The sequence below is a fragment of the Bombus terrestris genome, chromosome 1, assembly GCF_910591885.1.
Source record: "Bombus terrestris chromosome 1, iyBomTerr1.2, whole genome shotgun sequence".
Taxonomy (NCBI): domain Eukaryota; kingdom Metazoa; phylum Arthropoda; class Insecta; order Hymenoptera; family Apidae; genus Bombus; species Bombus terrestris.
In genome coordinates, this window is record NC_063269.1 from 15,398,470 (window position 1) to 15,412,907 (window position 14,438).

The 14,438-nt window shown below is 28.9% G+C and overlaps 4 protein-coding genes and 1 long non-coding RNA gene across 9 annotated transcripts; 4 read left to right on the plus strand and 1 right to left on the minus strand.

Moving 5' to 3' along the window:
* Nucleotides 1–45: 45 nt before the first annotated feature.
* LOC125384636 (endoplasmic reticulum junction formation protein lunapark-A-like) lies at nt 46–3,220 on the plus strand. Its single transcript, XM_048409234.1, has 10 exons — nt 46–341; nt 1,155–1,196; nt 1,272–1,459; nt 1,536–1,722; nt 1,815–1,826; nt 1,964–2,219; nt 2,323–2,484; nt 2,578–2,766; nt 2,846–2,929; nt 3,003–3,220. Exons 1-10 carry the CDS (start codon nt 315–317, stop codon nt 3,122–3,124), a joined length of 1,269 nt encoding a protein of 422 aa, XP_048265191.1. The 5' UTR covers nt 46–314; the 3' UTR covers nt 3,125–3,220.
* LOC125385784 lies at nt 1,463–6,963 on the minus strand. 2 transcript variants are annotated; one of them, XR_007225410.1, is made up of 4 exons: nt 6,891–6,963; nt 3,316–3,421; nt 2,320–2,502; nt 1,463–2,235 (listed from the first exon to the last, which is right to left on the minus strand). It is a non-coding gene; the product is annotated as an uncharacterized LOC125385784 (long non-coding RNA). The 2 variants fall into 2 exon arrangements; XR_007225409.1 differs by lacking the exon at nt 6,891–6,963 and having other exon boundaries at nt 3,316–3,791.
* On the plus strand, nt 3,799–6,393 carry LOC100649367 (condensin complex subunit 2). The gene is made up of 3 exons (XM_003393426.4): nt 3,799–3,942; nt 3,999–4,122; nt 4,206–6,393. The coding sequence occupies exon 3, from the start codon at nt 4,279–4,281 to the stop codon at nt 6,259–6,261; it is 1,983 nt and encodes a 660-aa protein (XP_003393474.4). The 5' UTR covers nt 3,799–3,942; nt 3,999–4,122; nt 4,206–4,278; the 3' UTR covers nt 6,262–6,393.
* LOC100649488 (malate dehydrogenase, mitochondrial) lies at nt 6,529–8,607 on the plus strand. The gene is made up of 3 exons (XM_012314222.3): nt 6,529–7,138; nt 7,246–7,629; nt 7,728–8,607. Exons 1-3 carry the CDS (start codon nt 6,728–6,730, stop codon nt 8,100–8,102), a joined length of 1,170 nt encoding a protein of 389 aa, XP_012169612.3. The 5' UTR covers nt 6,529–6,727; the 3' UTR covers nt 8,103–8,607.
* Nucleotides 8,608–8,723: 116 nt separating this feature from the next.
* LOC100649127 (nascent polypeptide-associated complex subunit alpha) lies at nt 8,724–14,348 on the plus strand. 4 transcript variants are annotated; one of them, XM_003393424.4, is made up of 13 exons: nt 8,724–9,094; nt 9,802–9,843; nt 9,929–10,116; nt 10,193–10,379; nt 10,536–10,773; nt 10,879–11,058; nt 11,152–11,337; nt 11,451–11,544; nt 12,896–13,160; nt 13,239–13,358; nt 13,558–13,653; nt 13,745–13,903; nt 14,100–14,348. In XM_003393424.4, exons 1-13 carry the CDS (start codon nt 9,059–9,061, stop codon nt 14,112–14,114), a joined length of 1,806 nt encoding a protein of 601 aa, XP_003393472.1. In that variant the 5' UTR covers nt 8,724–9,058; the 3' UTR covers nt 14,115–14,348. The 4 variants fall into 4 exon arrangements, with proteins under 4 accessions (XP_003393472.1, XP_020720925.1, XP_020720928.1 ...); XM_020865266.2 differs by lacking the exons at nt 8,724–9,094; nt 9,802–9,843; nt 9,929–10,116; ... (3 more) ...; nt 11,152–11,337; nt 11,451–11,544 and adding an exon at nt 11,978–12,130; XM_020865269.2 differs by lacking the exons at nt 8,724–9,094; nt 9,802–9,843; nt 9,929–10,116; ... (3 more) ...; nt 11,152–11,337; nt 11,451–11,544 and adding an exon at nt 12,183–12,444.
* Nucleotides 14,349–14,438: the final 90 nt, after the last annotated feature.

The following is a 14,438-nucleotide window of genomic DNA, read 5'->3' on the forward strand; positions in this document are numbered from 1 at the left end:
ATTCCTTTGCACTCTTTCCAGGTGTTATATATATATATCATTGTCAGCATAGCGTAACCGTGCATTTTCTGCTGCATTATACAGAATACATATTCTAGCCATACACACATATATATTCACCTGTATACATATATATTATGTTAAATATCTATGTATCTTCGCTTATGGGTCAGCATTGGCACGATTCCAAGAATATTTTACAAATTTGGAGCTGTTCGAAGTCTGCTCAATAAAAAAAAAGAAAAAAAATTGCATGAATTTCTTACGTTTGATCGGTTTTATTTTTGACGAGAACTCATTAAAATTTGGACATAATGGGGATTATATTATCAAGATTTCGCGTAAGTCTCCGGTAGTATGTAAATAACATTAATACTGTATTACGGAGGTTAACATTTTGTCATGTTATAAATCTTTTACTAAGCATTCGAAAATAATTTAGATATAATATTTTATAACAAATGCTTAAACTTTTAACGCATAATGTATTATGTTTTATAATATTTAAATGCAATTAATTCAAACACATTTCTTTATATATGACAAATTTTTAGGTTAGGCGCGAAAATAAGGAAGTTTCGAATAAGTTCACTAAAGAATAACTTTATTATCATAATATATAATAATATAAATTCCTAAACATTTACAATTTATGATTTTTGTAGCTTAATATCTATAACCATATTTGAATAAGATTTCTAATATTGAATAATTAATTAACATTGACTTTTAATGTATGCAGAATTCTCGTACAACACAAAACTATTATTCAATGATATTACGTTCCAATTATTTAAATTTTGTCAAACCAAAAAGACAGAAAGTAATATATACATGCAAAGTAAAAATATAAGAAAATAAAAATATACATACAAATGTTTGTAGTTGCTTTGTCTTAAAAAATTGTATAAAGATACTTACTTATTTTATGTTGTATAATAAAAATTATTATATAAAAATAAAGTATTATAACCTAAAACGTAACATAGATTTCCATTTGAATTTGACAATTAAATTTCATTTTCTTTTAAAATATGTTAGTATGTAAATAAGTGCATTGAGAAGAGAGAGAGAAAGAGAATATTATATATGGAAATACTTTTCCTTTTATTAATAATGTAATTGGGTTAAAATAAATTATTTTTACATTTCAGAGGAAGAAAACAACAATTGAAATTTTGGAGGATCTTGATGCGGTAAAATATTTATATTTTTTTACTTGTATTTATATTGATAACTAGATAAGTAATCAAAAATTCCTTCTTTAACAGAAAATTAAAGAGATAGAAAGATATGGATATAGTACAGAACAAAGACATAAAAAGATTGTTGGAACTCTGATTTTATATAGTGTGATACTTTATATTATAACAGCATTCATTTTTTACTTCTATTTCTTCCCTGCATCACTATATGATCAAATATTTTATATCATTCCACTGTTAATTTTTCCTATTCTGTAAGTATTTTAATTGTATTTATTTCCTTTAAAAAATTATTCAAGATGTATGACAAAATGTACTTCATTGTCGCAGCATATTGCTTACAAAAAAGATGGTAACGTGGTATTATAAATGTAAAATTTCTAAAAATCAAGATAGATTAAGTAGTATGCAATCTGAAAAAAAGAAAATTCTAGATGAAGTTACAGAGACTGAAACATATAAAAAAGCTAAAGAAATTCTGTTAAAGTTTGCACCTGATCAATTAAGAATGACTCCAGTAAGTAAATCTATAATATAATTTCTTTATTTTAGTTACATAATATAATCTTTAGAAATTTTTAATAATTGAATTATTTTTCCATTTTTCAGTTGTCCCCGCAGGTTTGTATTTTACATGATAAAATATATCAAGAATGAATTTTTGATAATTATGAGTATCTTCTTGGATAAGAAAGTACTAGAGAAACATTTGAATATATAGAAGATAAAAAGTCTAGTAAAAGATTCTTTCATTTTAGACAACTTTTAAAGCATCATCATCAACAGAAACTCCTAAACGATCAAGTACACCACAGCACATAATATCTCCAGCATCACCTTCTACGGAACTGAGAAGACGTGTAATAATAAATCAAAATCAACCACTGAATGTGCATAGTGGTATACCTGCTAACACTGGTCTTGTCCCAGTTGGCATAGCTCCCACTCAGAATCCATTAAATACTTCCTTCCAGGGTGGTATTAGACCAGTTAATACTCCAATTCGTGATTATCGTTAGTATTTTTAGGACTACGATTAATAATTTTTAATTTTTTAATTTATTAAAAATTAATTTATTGAAGTAAAGTTTTTTTTATTGAGGTTTTTTATTACTAGGAACTCCGTTACCACGTCCAGTATTAGCGCGGCAAAGGACTTATTTGGATCGATTGATTGATTATCTTGTTGGAGATGGTCCATCGAATCGATATGCATTAGTGTGTCGAAATTGTGAGTCTCACAATGGGATGGCTCTCAAAGAGGAATTTGAATATTTCGGTAAACATTTGTCATAATCTGCCAAAAAGAGTTAAGTATGAAGATTTAATTACGTTACTAAATATTCAAAATATATGTATTTTGATTTTGTAGGATTCAGATGTTGTTATTGCAACTTTTGGAATCGTGCAAGAAAACAGAAGCCATCTGCTCCGAAGTTAACGTATAATGTTGCACATAGTAGTTCATCTTTAAATACTTCTGAATATCTAGCATCTGATCCAAATGTAGCGGAACATTTAAAACCTCCGCAAACGGAATCAATAAATGCATCGGATACAGGTTTGAATAAAAAGAAAACTAATGTATAAATTATTTGGGATTGAAGAAATAATTGGAATCAATCGAAAATAATTTTTAGATTCAGATATCGAAGTCGTTGAGCGACCAACAGAAGCATTGGAAAAGATTGAACACGTTACTGAACCAGTTAAAGATACATGTGGTAAGTAACGTTGTTGTTAATCATACTCATAATCTAATATATTTTTTGGTACTATAAATAATTACAATCACAGATGAACCAAACAATTCCGAGCCACATAATGCGGAATCGGACATTACGGAGTCCGAAACGAAAGAAGCACATAATTGTGACGAGAGTGATGAAAAAATGGATATCGACGAATCATCGTCTTAAAAAAATATATTTTGAAATAATTTATAACACGAAACCTTTTGTTATGAAACGTTATGTGTTAACAAAATATATTTTGAAATAATGTGCAACATGAAATTTTGTTCAATCTTAATCGTAAGATCTGCAAAAGGTCCACCCTAAGTCCATGCTTTATAATTAATCCTTACTATATAAGTAAAATATATACTTACTTCTTTTGCAAATTTTTCTCTAAAATAAATCTTTCATAGTTACGTCATTCCAGATCTGCCATCTTTACTAGTGATGAATCTGAACTCTTAGGAATAAAAAAACAACCTATTGTAAAAAAAAGAAAAGCACAGGTAATTTAAGAATATTTTTTCGAAAACTGATCGGCTATTTATTGTCTTTACGCGGGATAACAATTATAGGTATTCTATAATTTTCAATTAGTTCCGCGCTAAAAATGGGGTGCGCTAATGTCGCAGCTTCTTGGCGCTTTTCTATGTGCTTGGTAGCAGCTGTTAGTAGTCACTATGTTATATTCTTTTATGTCATTTTTAAATTATTAAATAAATGTAATTGTTTTAATTGCTTTGTTATAGTTGATTTCTTATTTATCAAATACAATATATTTAGGAAAATAATATAGTAAATATACCACGAAAATAAGAATTATTTATTATTATTCAAATAAAATGGTTTTAAGAACACTTGTATTCAAACTTGTTTGAATTTGTGATAATTTCGGTTGATCAAAAAAAGACATTGTGGAATGAATGCATAATATTAAGCTAATTTTTAAAGTATTTTTCTTGTATCTATTTCTGCAAACTTTCTTTTAAATGGATAATAAGGTATACAAAAATAAAGTTTCATTGAATTTATGTAAATATTAATGCTTTACTTTCAGGAGCTTTTTAACGAGCTGATAGCACTTCGACAAATGCAACTCGAACTCCAACAACTTTATACTTTGTTACGTTTAATGAGGGTTGATTTGGAAAAGATTATAGGTAATTTTACTTCATTAAGTGGTAAGTATTTTTTGTTTTCGTTCATTTTCGTTGAACTTTGTTAACACTTTGGTAAAATATATAAACGGAAATGTCTCTTTTAGGTGAATGAAAAATAAATTTAAATACATTTATATATATTTGATCTCTGTGTATATATTTAAATAAGTCTGCAAAATGGAAAAAGAAATAATATTAGGAACATCATTGTCATCATCTCTGAGAAGAAAATCTTTTCTACTACAAAGTACATTATCACCAAAATTGGTAGAAAACAATGATGAAGCTGAAAGATTGGCTAGACGTCATGAATTAAATGCTTCTATAGCATCAGTAGAAAATTTAAGCACAAATAAAAAACGAAGATCTTTGGGTCTTGGTTTTTTAGCACATATGCCAACACATGAGATAAAGGATCGTATGGCCGAATGTATAAAACTTAATATTGAAAACAAGATTAATGTGAAAAATGCATTTAGTCTTGAAATAATTGACTTCATGTCCTATATGATAAAAAAGCAAGATGTCAACATATCTAATTTGCAAGCAGCTAGTACATCTTTAGATGTAAGCACAAAAATCTATGGTTTTCGTGTAGATGGAGTTTATACTGAAATAATGAAAATAGCTAGTGGAATAGATAAGCAACAAAATGATAGCTCAATTGATGAAGTAAATGGAGAGCTAAATACCGAGCAAGGAGATCAAGTAAAAGATCTACGAATACATAAGAAAAAGAGGAAAAAGAAAAACAAACAGAAGATTTTTAGTACGACAGATAGCTTAAAAGGAACTGTAGAAATTATGAAGCCTTCTTTGTGGATAATGGAAAATGAGGATACACAAACTACAGATGCATTGTATCAAGTAATGCTGTCTAATCATGCAAATTCAAACTATTCTTTACATTTATATCATGATGTTATTGTGGATGTTGTAGAACATAAAATAGACAAAAAAGATGCGAAAATAATTATTCCCCAGATGGAAGATTTTTCTAAATTAGAAATATGTCCACCTTTAACCAATTTTGAATTTCAAAATTGGATCAACGATATTGGGAAAGAAACAGAAGAAGAAAAAGAAGATGATAAAGATATAAAGTCAAAGAGTGACAATGAAAATGGATTTCAGTTTGATTTAGATGCCAGCTTACCATCTGAGGAAGAAGTGCTTCGTGATGATATGAATTATTTAGATATTCAAGATGATGTGGAAAATACAGAGAAATGTGCAGAGATACAAAAACCAACAGAAAAAATTGTAGACTTATGTAAAGTTTTATCTAATGTTGGAATGATTAAAACATCTGAGTATTCCTTCCTTCAGAAAAGTTTGAATATACACTGGGCTGGTCCATCTCATTGGAGAATAAGTAATTTTTCAAAACTATCTGGAAGTAAAATTATCGCCGCTTGTCCACAGAAACCGGGTAGAAAAAGAAAAGAAATAGAAATATGTTATGACGACAGTATAAAAGCAACAGTAATACCAAAATTTGTAGTAAGTAAAGTTACAAAGTTTGAAGCTGCCAATTTAGAGTGGTATGAAGAAAGACTTACATTACCACGAGATATGCATTATGATATTGCAAGTGCTGCTAAATTGTACCTTCATGAATTAATACATATAAATATGAAAGAGGATCAATTAGATGCTACTCATGTATCTGATATAGAGAATTATAATTATGATAATGAAAATGATATATCAAATTATTGTCCATATGTCCCTAATGAAGACTATGCATCAAATGAAGACAATAATGATCTTGAAAATAATGATGAAGCAGAAGCACAAATGATTTTTACTGGAGATAACTTAGTAGCTATTCCTAAATTAACAAATAAGATATCTATTGCATATAGTACACGTGCTAAAAGAATCGATATGCGACAACTAAAAAAATCCATTTGGAAAAGCCTAACTATGTGCAATGATACAGAAAATATTGAAGATCGAGAAAAAGAAAATAGAATGAAAGAAAATAGATGTTTTAGTGAGATTTGTAAAACATTACCGAATTTATTATCAAAAGCCAATATAGAAGTCCTAAGTTTTCCTATTTCTTTTGTATCATTGCTACATTTAGCAAATGAAAAGACATTAAAAATACAGTCTGTTCCAGATATGTCTGATCTTATCATAGAAGCAAGTTAAGTACATATATACTATAATCAACAATAAAATAACAGAATAATATTAAGACCATAATAAAATGCAAATATTATTTTATATATTGTTATGACCTTATATAAATCGTGCATTAAAACAGAGTTTTGTTAATATCTAGTTGTGTCTAGTTCTTTCCATTATTCTTTAATTACATTATAATATATATATATATATATATATATATATAGACGAAAAATTTTTAACTTTTGTAAATATAATGTGAATAAATGAAAAATATAAACACATAGACAATATGTATACTTATTGTTTTCTTTATATTCTAATGTCACTTTTTCGGCTCGCTCACGCACTCTATCTTTATATCTTTATGTTAAAATCAATGTACTTTTAAGCCAATAACCTAAGTATTCTCTGAATTCTATCTTTTTATCATCTTCGACAGTATTAAGAAATTATCGTCAATGATTCACATAAAAATTAATGTTTAGATATGATTGGAAAGCGATATCTTTTGGTATCTATCGAAAAATGCATTTCACGCCGTTTTTACCGGAACATTTCAAATATGCCAATTAACGATGAAAAATCAAAATGTGCAAACGATAAAGGAAATGGTCAAAAATCGAAAAAAGAAGCTAATGTTAACATCAAACCTCAATTAAAAAATTATGATTCCTTTTCACCAGACATCAAAGGTGACATAAAAGTTTGTATGATTGGAGGCGGCGAGTCATTGATGTATGCTGCTGTTCTTCTAAAACAATTTCGTCTTATAAAACGAATACATGTGGTAGATACAAAAGATTCATTGGCTAATGCAATTTTAGATATTAGTCATATTGACACATCACCTCGTGTAAAATATTTTAAAAGAAAACATTTAAAAGAGGCTCTTAAAGAAGTATGTATTTATTTATTAAAGAACGAAACAAATGAGCAGTACGTCCCCAATACAACACTGACCCAACGTTGATAAAATTGATACGTAGAAATCGATATGGTTTACAGATAGATATTATCGCATTAATGGATGAGACAAATGCTAATATTGATGTAAGTCCCGCAGCACAATTTGAGGCTGCATCGACATACGTGAGCGAAATGGCTGAACAAATGGTACAATTGAGTTCAGAATCTTTGGTAGCTGTTTTTACTCGGCCAGTAACGGCTATACTTCCCATGGTGTCAGAAATTTACAAACTTGCTGGTTGGTGGGATCCAGACAGAATTATTGGTTCCACTGCACATGATCGTATGCGAATGGAGGCATTAACCGCGAATCTTCTGGATTTAAATCCTGCATTCTTATCAGTTCCAATGGTTGGCGGGGCAGATTCGAACACTATTGTTCCCCTTTTGTCGTGTGCTTCTCCAATCAATCGATTTAACAATGTATGAAAATGTAGTCATTTACATTAAACTGTTATATGTATTTAGAGAGAGAATTTTTTTATGGACATTCTAACACCTTATATTAAAAATTCATGTAGGCGCAACAAGAAATGTTGTTACAATCATTACGTACCGCAGATAAAGAAATGGCAAATATTGAATTTAAAGGTCCAGTGTTGTCTGATGGAGCTGCAACTGCCAAATTAATCCTTGCGCTTGTCGAAGGACTTAGCGGTTATAAAAATGTTATTTCCTCTGCTTATGTACGATCAAATATTTTGCCGGGATGTCGATATTTCACCAGCCAATTGCAATTCGGCCCAGGCGGTATACAAAAAAATTTTGGACTACCAAAAATGTCTGCTGCGGAAATAGTACTTGTAGAACAGGCAATCCCTTCTATCAATGAATATATCGAAATGGGATCGAAAGCAGTACATAATAATAGACATATCACACTGAAAACTGTATAAATTCATCTTTTTCTTTTTATAAATGATTTCATCTTATATAAAAATTATACAACTTGTTATTAAATGCAAACTAGCTTTTTTCAGGTAATTTAACAGAAAAGATGCCTAAATTTTTACCATTTATTCTCTACTGTTTCGTATACAATAAAAGTAATAGGAACGTATCGATTTTTATGTGATTGACCATAATACCTCTGTTCTATTTATGTATGTATAATAATATCATGTTTGAAGTCTATACTGTATACATAAAAATTGTACTTCAATATGTGGAAAGTATGTACTTAAATATAGGAAAGATGAAAAATGTTAAAAAAAAGGTGCCACAATTTTTGAGGCATCAAAAAGTTTTTTCCTAAACATTGTTTTTATCTAAAAGGAACCTATTATATTTTCAAAGTTTCGTCTAAATTAAAGTTCATTCTCGGAAGAATAGCTGAAATTATTTTTATAAGTATTTATAATAATATTTTTAGTGATATATAATATTAACATATATTTTATTTATTTCTTTGCATTTCTTTCTTATCGATGCACAAGCCGAGTCGTTATTTTATAACATATACATACAATGTATTGTTGTTCGTATCAGTTTGATTTGTAGTTTCAAACGGAGCGTATCTCGACTGGTGAATACCCGATAGGAACGAACACGAAATAACAAGGAACGTAACTTAATACACATTTAAATTGAAAACAATATATTTACACTCAATTGATTTATTTAACAGAAAGTGACAAGTGAAAAGAAAAATTGCTGATATCTACTAATTTACCGATATATTATTTAAGCATTAAATGAACACCGTGTGCCATAAAAGTACTTTTTTATAAAGGTCATGACAAATATGTTAGAAATCATGACACTTATAAATATTGAAACTATAAACATCGAAACAAAACACAAAGTGATTTAAGTTTAAATTTGGATCGATCGGCACCAACGGTTGGTTAAGATGGGAATCTTGTTTGGATTTCTGTCAAGATTTGGCGTAAGTCAGTGCATCAACTTTTTATAAGTACATACTATATTATTTTATAAGCAGTACAAATTTATGACTTAAAAGTTTATAACCTTTAATTTTTATAAAGAGGAGATTTAAGCTTTTTAACCTAATTAGAAGAAGATTTATAATATTGAATGATTAATCAACATCGATTTGTAATTCATGTAGAATTGTCACGCAATACGAAATTACTATACAATGACATTACATTCATATTATTTAAATTTTGTCACTGTTGAATTAAAAACAGTTGAAAAATTATATACATAAAGATATCTGTAATTATTTTTTAAATAGAAATATATGATATCCTTTTTTATTAAAATATGGTATAAATGTATGTGTTTCATGTCACATAATAAAAACTACTATATAAAAATATGATATCATACTTCCAAACAAAAGTTATAATTAAATATGCTATGCATGTAGTTATTTATAAAGTTTCATATTAATTATTATGCCAAGAACATCCTTGGTTCATTGTGCTGAATTCATTTCAATTCAATAATTGAAATTCATCTTTTTTTAAATATGTAAATATATACACTAAGGGAAAAAGAGAATAAATGTAATGTATATAATGTAATGCTTATAAAGTAAAATAAATACTTATAGAAAACTGATCTCATATATAAATATGCCAATATTTGCAATATAAATTTATAATGTAAATTATTTTTATATTTCAGAGGAAGAAAACAACAATTGAAATTTTGGAGGATCTTGATGTGGTAAAATATTTATATTCTTTTACTTGTTGATAATTATATTTATGTTAATAACTAGACAAGTAATAAAAAATTCCTTCTTTAACAGAAAATTAGAGAGATAGAAAGATATGGATATAGTACAGAACAAAGACATAAAAAAATTATTGGGACTCTGATATTATATAGTGTGATACTTTATATTATAACAGCATTCATTTTTTACTTTTATTTCTTCCCTGCATCATTATATGATCAAATATTTTATATCATTCCACTATTAATTTTTCCAATTCTGTAAGTATTTTAATTGTATTTATTTCCTTTACTAAATTATTCAAAAGGTATGACAAAATGTATTTCATTGTCACAGAATATTGCTTACAAAAAGGATGGTAACGTGGTATTATAAATGTAAAATTTCTAAAAATCAAGATAGATTAAGTAGTATGCAATCTGAAAAAAAGAAAATTCTGGATGAAGTTGCAGAGATTGAAACATATAAAAAAGCTAAAGAAATTTTGTTAAAGTTTGCGCCTGATCAACTAAAAATGACTCCAGTAAGTGCATTGACTATAGTATTAATATAATTTTTTTTATTTTAACTCATTTTTCAGTTGTCTATAATATACAGGTTTATATTTCAAACAATTAGTTATATGAAAACAGTTTGGAAAGGAAGGCAATGCATCTACTAAAAGAACCTTTCATTTTAGCCTGCAATAGAAATTCCTGAACAATCTAGTACACCACAATATATAAAATCTGCTAGATCTTCTTTTGGGGAACTGAGGAAGCGTGTAACAATAAGTCAAAATCAAACACTAAATGCGCAAAGCTGTGTATCTTCTAACACTGGCCCTGTCCCAGCTGGCGTAACTCCTGTTCGCAATTTACCAAATACTCCTCTTCAGAGTAGTGATAAACCAGTCAATACTCCAAATTGCAATTATAGTTAGTATCTTGTGGATTACAGTTAGTAACTTTTATTTTTTTATTTCATTTCTATTTTATTGTCTTTTATTGTAACTTTATCAAAGCAAAATCCTTACATAATAGGGTCTTCTTTATTACGTTCATCAATTTTACCACGTCCAATATTATCGCCGCAAAGGACTAATTTGGATCGAATAATTGATTATCTCTTTGGGGATGGTCCATCTAATCGATATGCATTAATTTGTCAAGGTTGTGAGTCGCATAATGGAATGGCTCTCAAAGAGGAATTTGAATATTTTGGTAAACATTTGTTATAATCTGCCAGCAAGAATTATGTATAAAGATTTAATTATAATAATAAATATTCAAAATGTATGTATTTTTATTTTGTAGGATTTAAATGTTGTTACTGCAATTTTTGGAATCCTGCAAGGAAACAGAAGCCATCTGCTCCAAAACTAGAATACAATATTGCACTTAGTAATCCATCTTTAAACAATTCTGAACATTTATCAACTAACACCAGTACAGAACTTTTGGAAGATGGGCAAACTGAATCAAAGGGTACATCTGATTCAGGTTTGAAAGTATACCTTATATACCTTATTATAGCTTAGTATAGAAAGTATACCTTACTATGATCTTATTGATTTAAAAAAAATAATCTGAGTCAAGAAAAAAATTATTTTTAGATTTAGATATGAAAGCAGTTGAAAAATCTACAGAAACGTTGGAAGAGATTGAATCTACTACTGAATCAGAAAAAATACATGATGTTGATAACAAGTGAGTTAATAACAATTAAACATGTTTATAATCCAATATTTTTACTAACAGGAATAATTGCAATTATGTAGACTAACTAGATACTGCGAAATCGGAACGAAAAAAGTACATAATCGCGAAGAAAGTATAGAAAAAATAGATATCGATGAATTTCCATCTTAAAAAAAATATGTAGAAGTAATTTCCATTGTAAAACTGTTATAAAATATGCGTACTACAATATGTGTATACTATAAACATATATTATAGTTTTCATTATACTATACATGGAGATATATATACATACATATAAATGTACGGATATACACACATGTAAATATTTCCCTTTTTAATAAATTTTTTATATGCTTTTTAATGTTTATTCGCGTTTAATATTCTCGAAATTATTTTCGAAATGAATTCCGTAAAACGCAATGTTTTCTCTTTTGGTTTGTGTAGCCAATTGCGAGTGCTGATTTAACAAAATGTCTGCTTGCGTTTTGTGTTCTTAAAAGTACGAAACTATGCTCATTCGAGTACACGTGTGAATTGGTCTCAGTTTACATAGTAAAAATAGTGCTCGGTCGTCGACGGATTATCGTTCGAGGTAAATCTAACGATTTTTTCGGCATCGTTCTGTAATGATAGTAAAAGAGCGCGAATATCGAGAGACAAGTAACAAACATATCACTTTGTGTGAATCATATCGCGTGTAATGATTTATTGTCAACGATGAACGTGCAAAATGTTTGTGCTTGAATGATCTTCATGCACGAAATTCATCGTGCTGCATAACGACATAAAACACCGTATAAAAACGCGGATAGACTGAAAATGTGTCACTCACAATTATTGGAACGCAATTAATCTTGTCACGATAGTTAAATATAAATAGCAACGGGAATTGTTGATCGTATCTTTGCAAGTATTTTTCGACTACCTTCAGTGGGCGCCATAACAACGTCCATTTGTCTGTTACAATCATTGTGTGATAAGTGTTTATTTTTTCCATTTAATTGTTTTATATTTATTAATAACATACAATTTGATCATCAATCTCATCGTTATTTTATCTACACTTGTGAAGTCGTTCATGTTCATTGAAAATTATACTATCAACGAGGGTATATTAGGTGGGGCAGATTTTATTAACCCGGTGTAATACACGTGTGGCCGACTTTTATGGAGAATGATTGTATCAATGTATAAATTATGTTAATATACAGATTCGTTCATATCGTATAAAATTATACATTTTACAAAAAGAGTAAATGTTGACCATATATATTTTGCAATTTGTTTCAGTTTGTAATATATAATAAAAAGTGGTAAATGTACATTATTATTTATTTAATGTAATTATTTGTTACAGATCAATAGATATGCCAGAACTAACTGAACTGGACAAAGCTGCAAGCTCCGAACCTACTAAGGTCGAAGCAGCTGCAGCAGGATCTGGAACTGATACAGATTCAGATGACACTATCCCAGAATTGGACGATGCAGGAGCTGGGGGTACTGTTGGTTTCCCAGGGACAACCGTCACTGGTCTTCCCATTGATATGGTTTCTAAAGCAAAACAAAGTCGAGGAGAGAAAAAAGCCAGGAAGCTTATGAGCAAATTGGGATTAAAGCCTGTATGTTGTATGAATGCAATATACCATATATTTTTTTATATATATGATTAAATAAATACTTGAAATTGTTTTGTTCAGGTGCAAGGAGTTAACAGAGTGACTATTCGTAAATCAAAAAATATTCTTTTTGTAATCAATAAGCCAGATGTGTTAAAGAATCCAGCTTCAGATACTTACATAGTGTTTGGCGAAGCCAAGGTAAAATTCTGGAAATAACTTGAAGTAGTATGTTAGAAAAATAATATCTCAGAGAAAGTGATGATTAGTTTTGTGTTTCGCATATTATGAATTAAAGAAATGTAGAAAAAGTTCCTTGGCAGACTGATACGTTTAATAATTGTACATTTTTTCAAATATTATGGTTTTCAATTATTTAACGAAATTATTTGTTTTACAGATTGAGGATCTTAGTCAACAAGCTCAAGTAGCAGCAGCTGAGAAGTTTAAGGAACCACCAGTTATTCCAGCAACTGAAGCTGGTGGTAGTACTACGGTAAGATATTGTATTTGATTGCTATAAAAATCTCTAACGCAACATTTCATATTTGATACGAACTTTATCTTTTAACTTTGTATTTTTAAAGGTTGTTGCACCAATACAAGAAGAATCAGAGGAAGAAGTAGACGAAACGGGCGTCGAAGAAAAAGACATTGACCTAGTAATGTGTCAAGCCAATGTGTCTCGAGGGAAGGCTATTAAAGCTCTTAAAAATAATCAGAATGATATTGTCAATGCTATTATGGTAAGTTTACAAACGGAAATAGAAAATTTTATAGAACACAATTATATGATGATTTTACCAACGGTTTCGCATTTATTTTATAAGCAGATTTATAATATTGTTGAAAATCTTGGCAGACTGATTAAATCTGTGTATTAAAAAAAATGATTTTATCTATATCATTCGAAAACTTATCTTTGTTTTTTGTCGGTTTCAGGAATTGACAATGTGATGAAGCTACTTTGCAGTAGGGTATGCTACGTCGTAGCTATCATTGTGACATCATCTTATTTTATCATCTACGTCATCAGGAAAGAACATCATCCTTTTTTTTCTCTCATTACACGTTGAAAGGATTAAGCTCGAATACTAAGAGGCGCATGGAGACCGTGATGTTTGTCTCAAAAGAATTCACATGTATATACATAATTCATATGAAAAAAAAATAAATACACTAAGGACATTATGTTGTTTGCGTGTTATTTCACAAATTTACGATATGAAATTAAAGAAAAATCGAAGTAGACTTCGTTGACATCGTTGCATAACGCTGGAA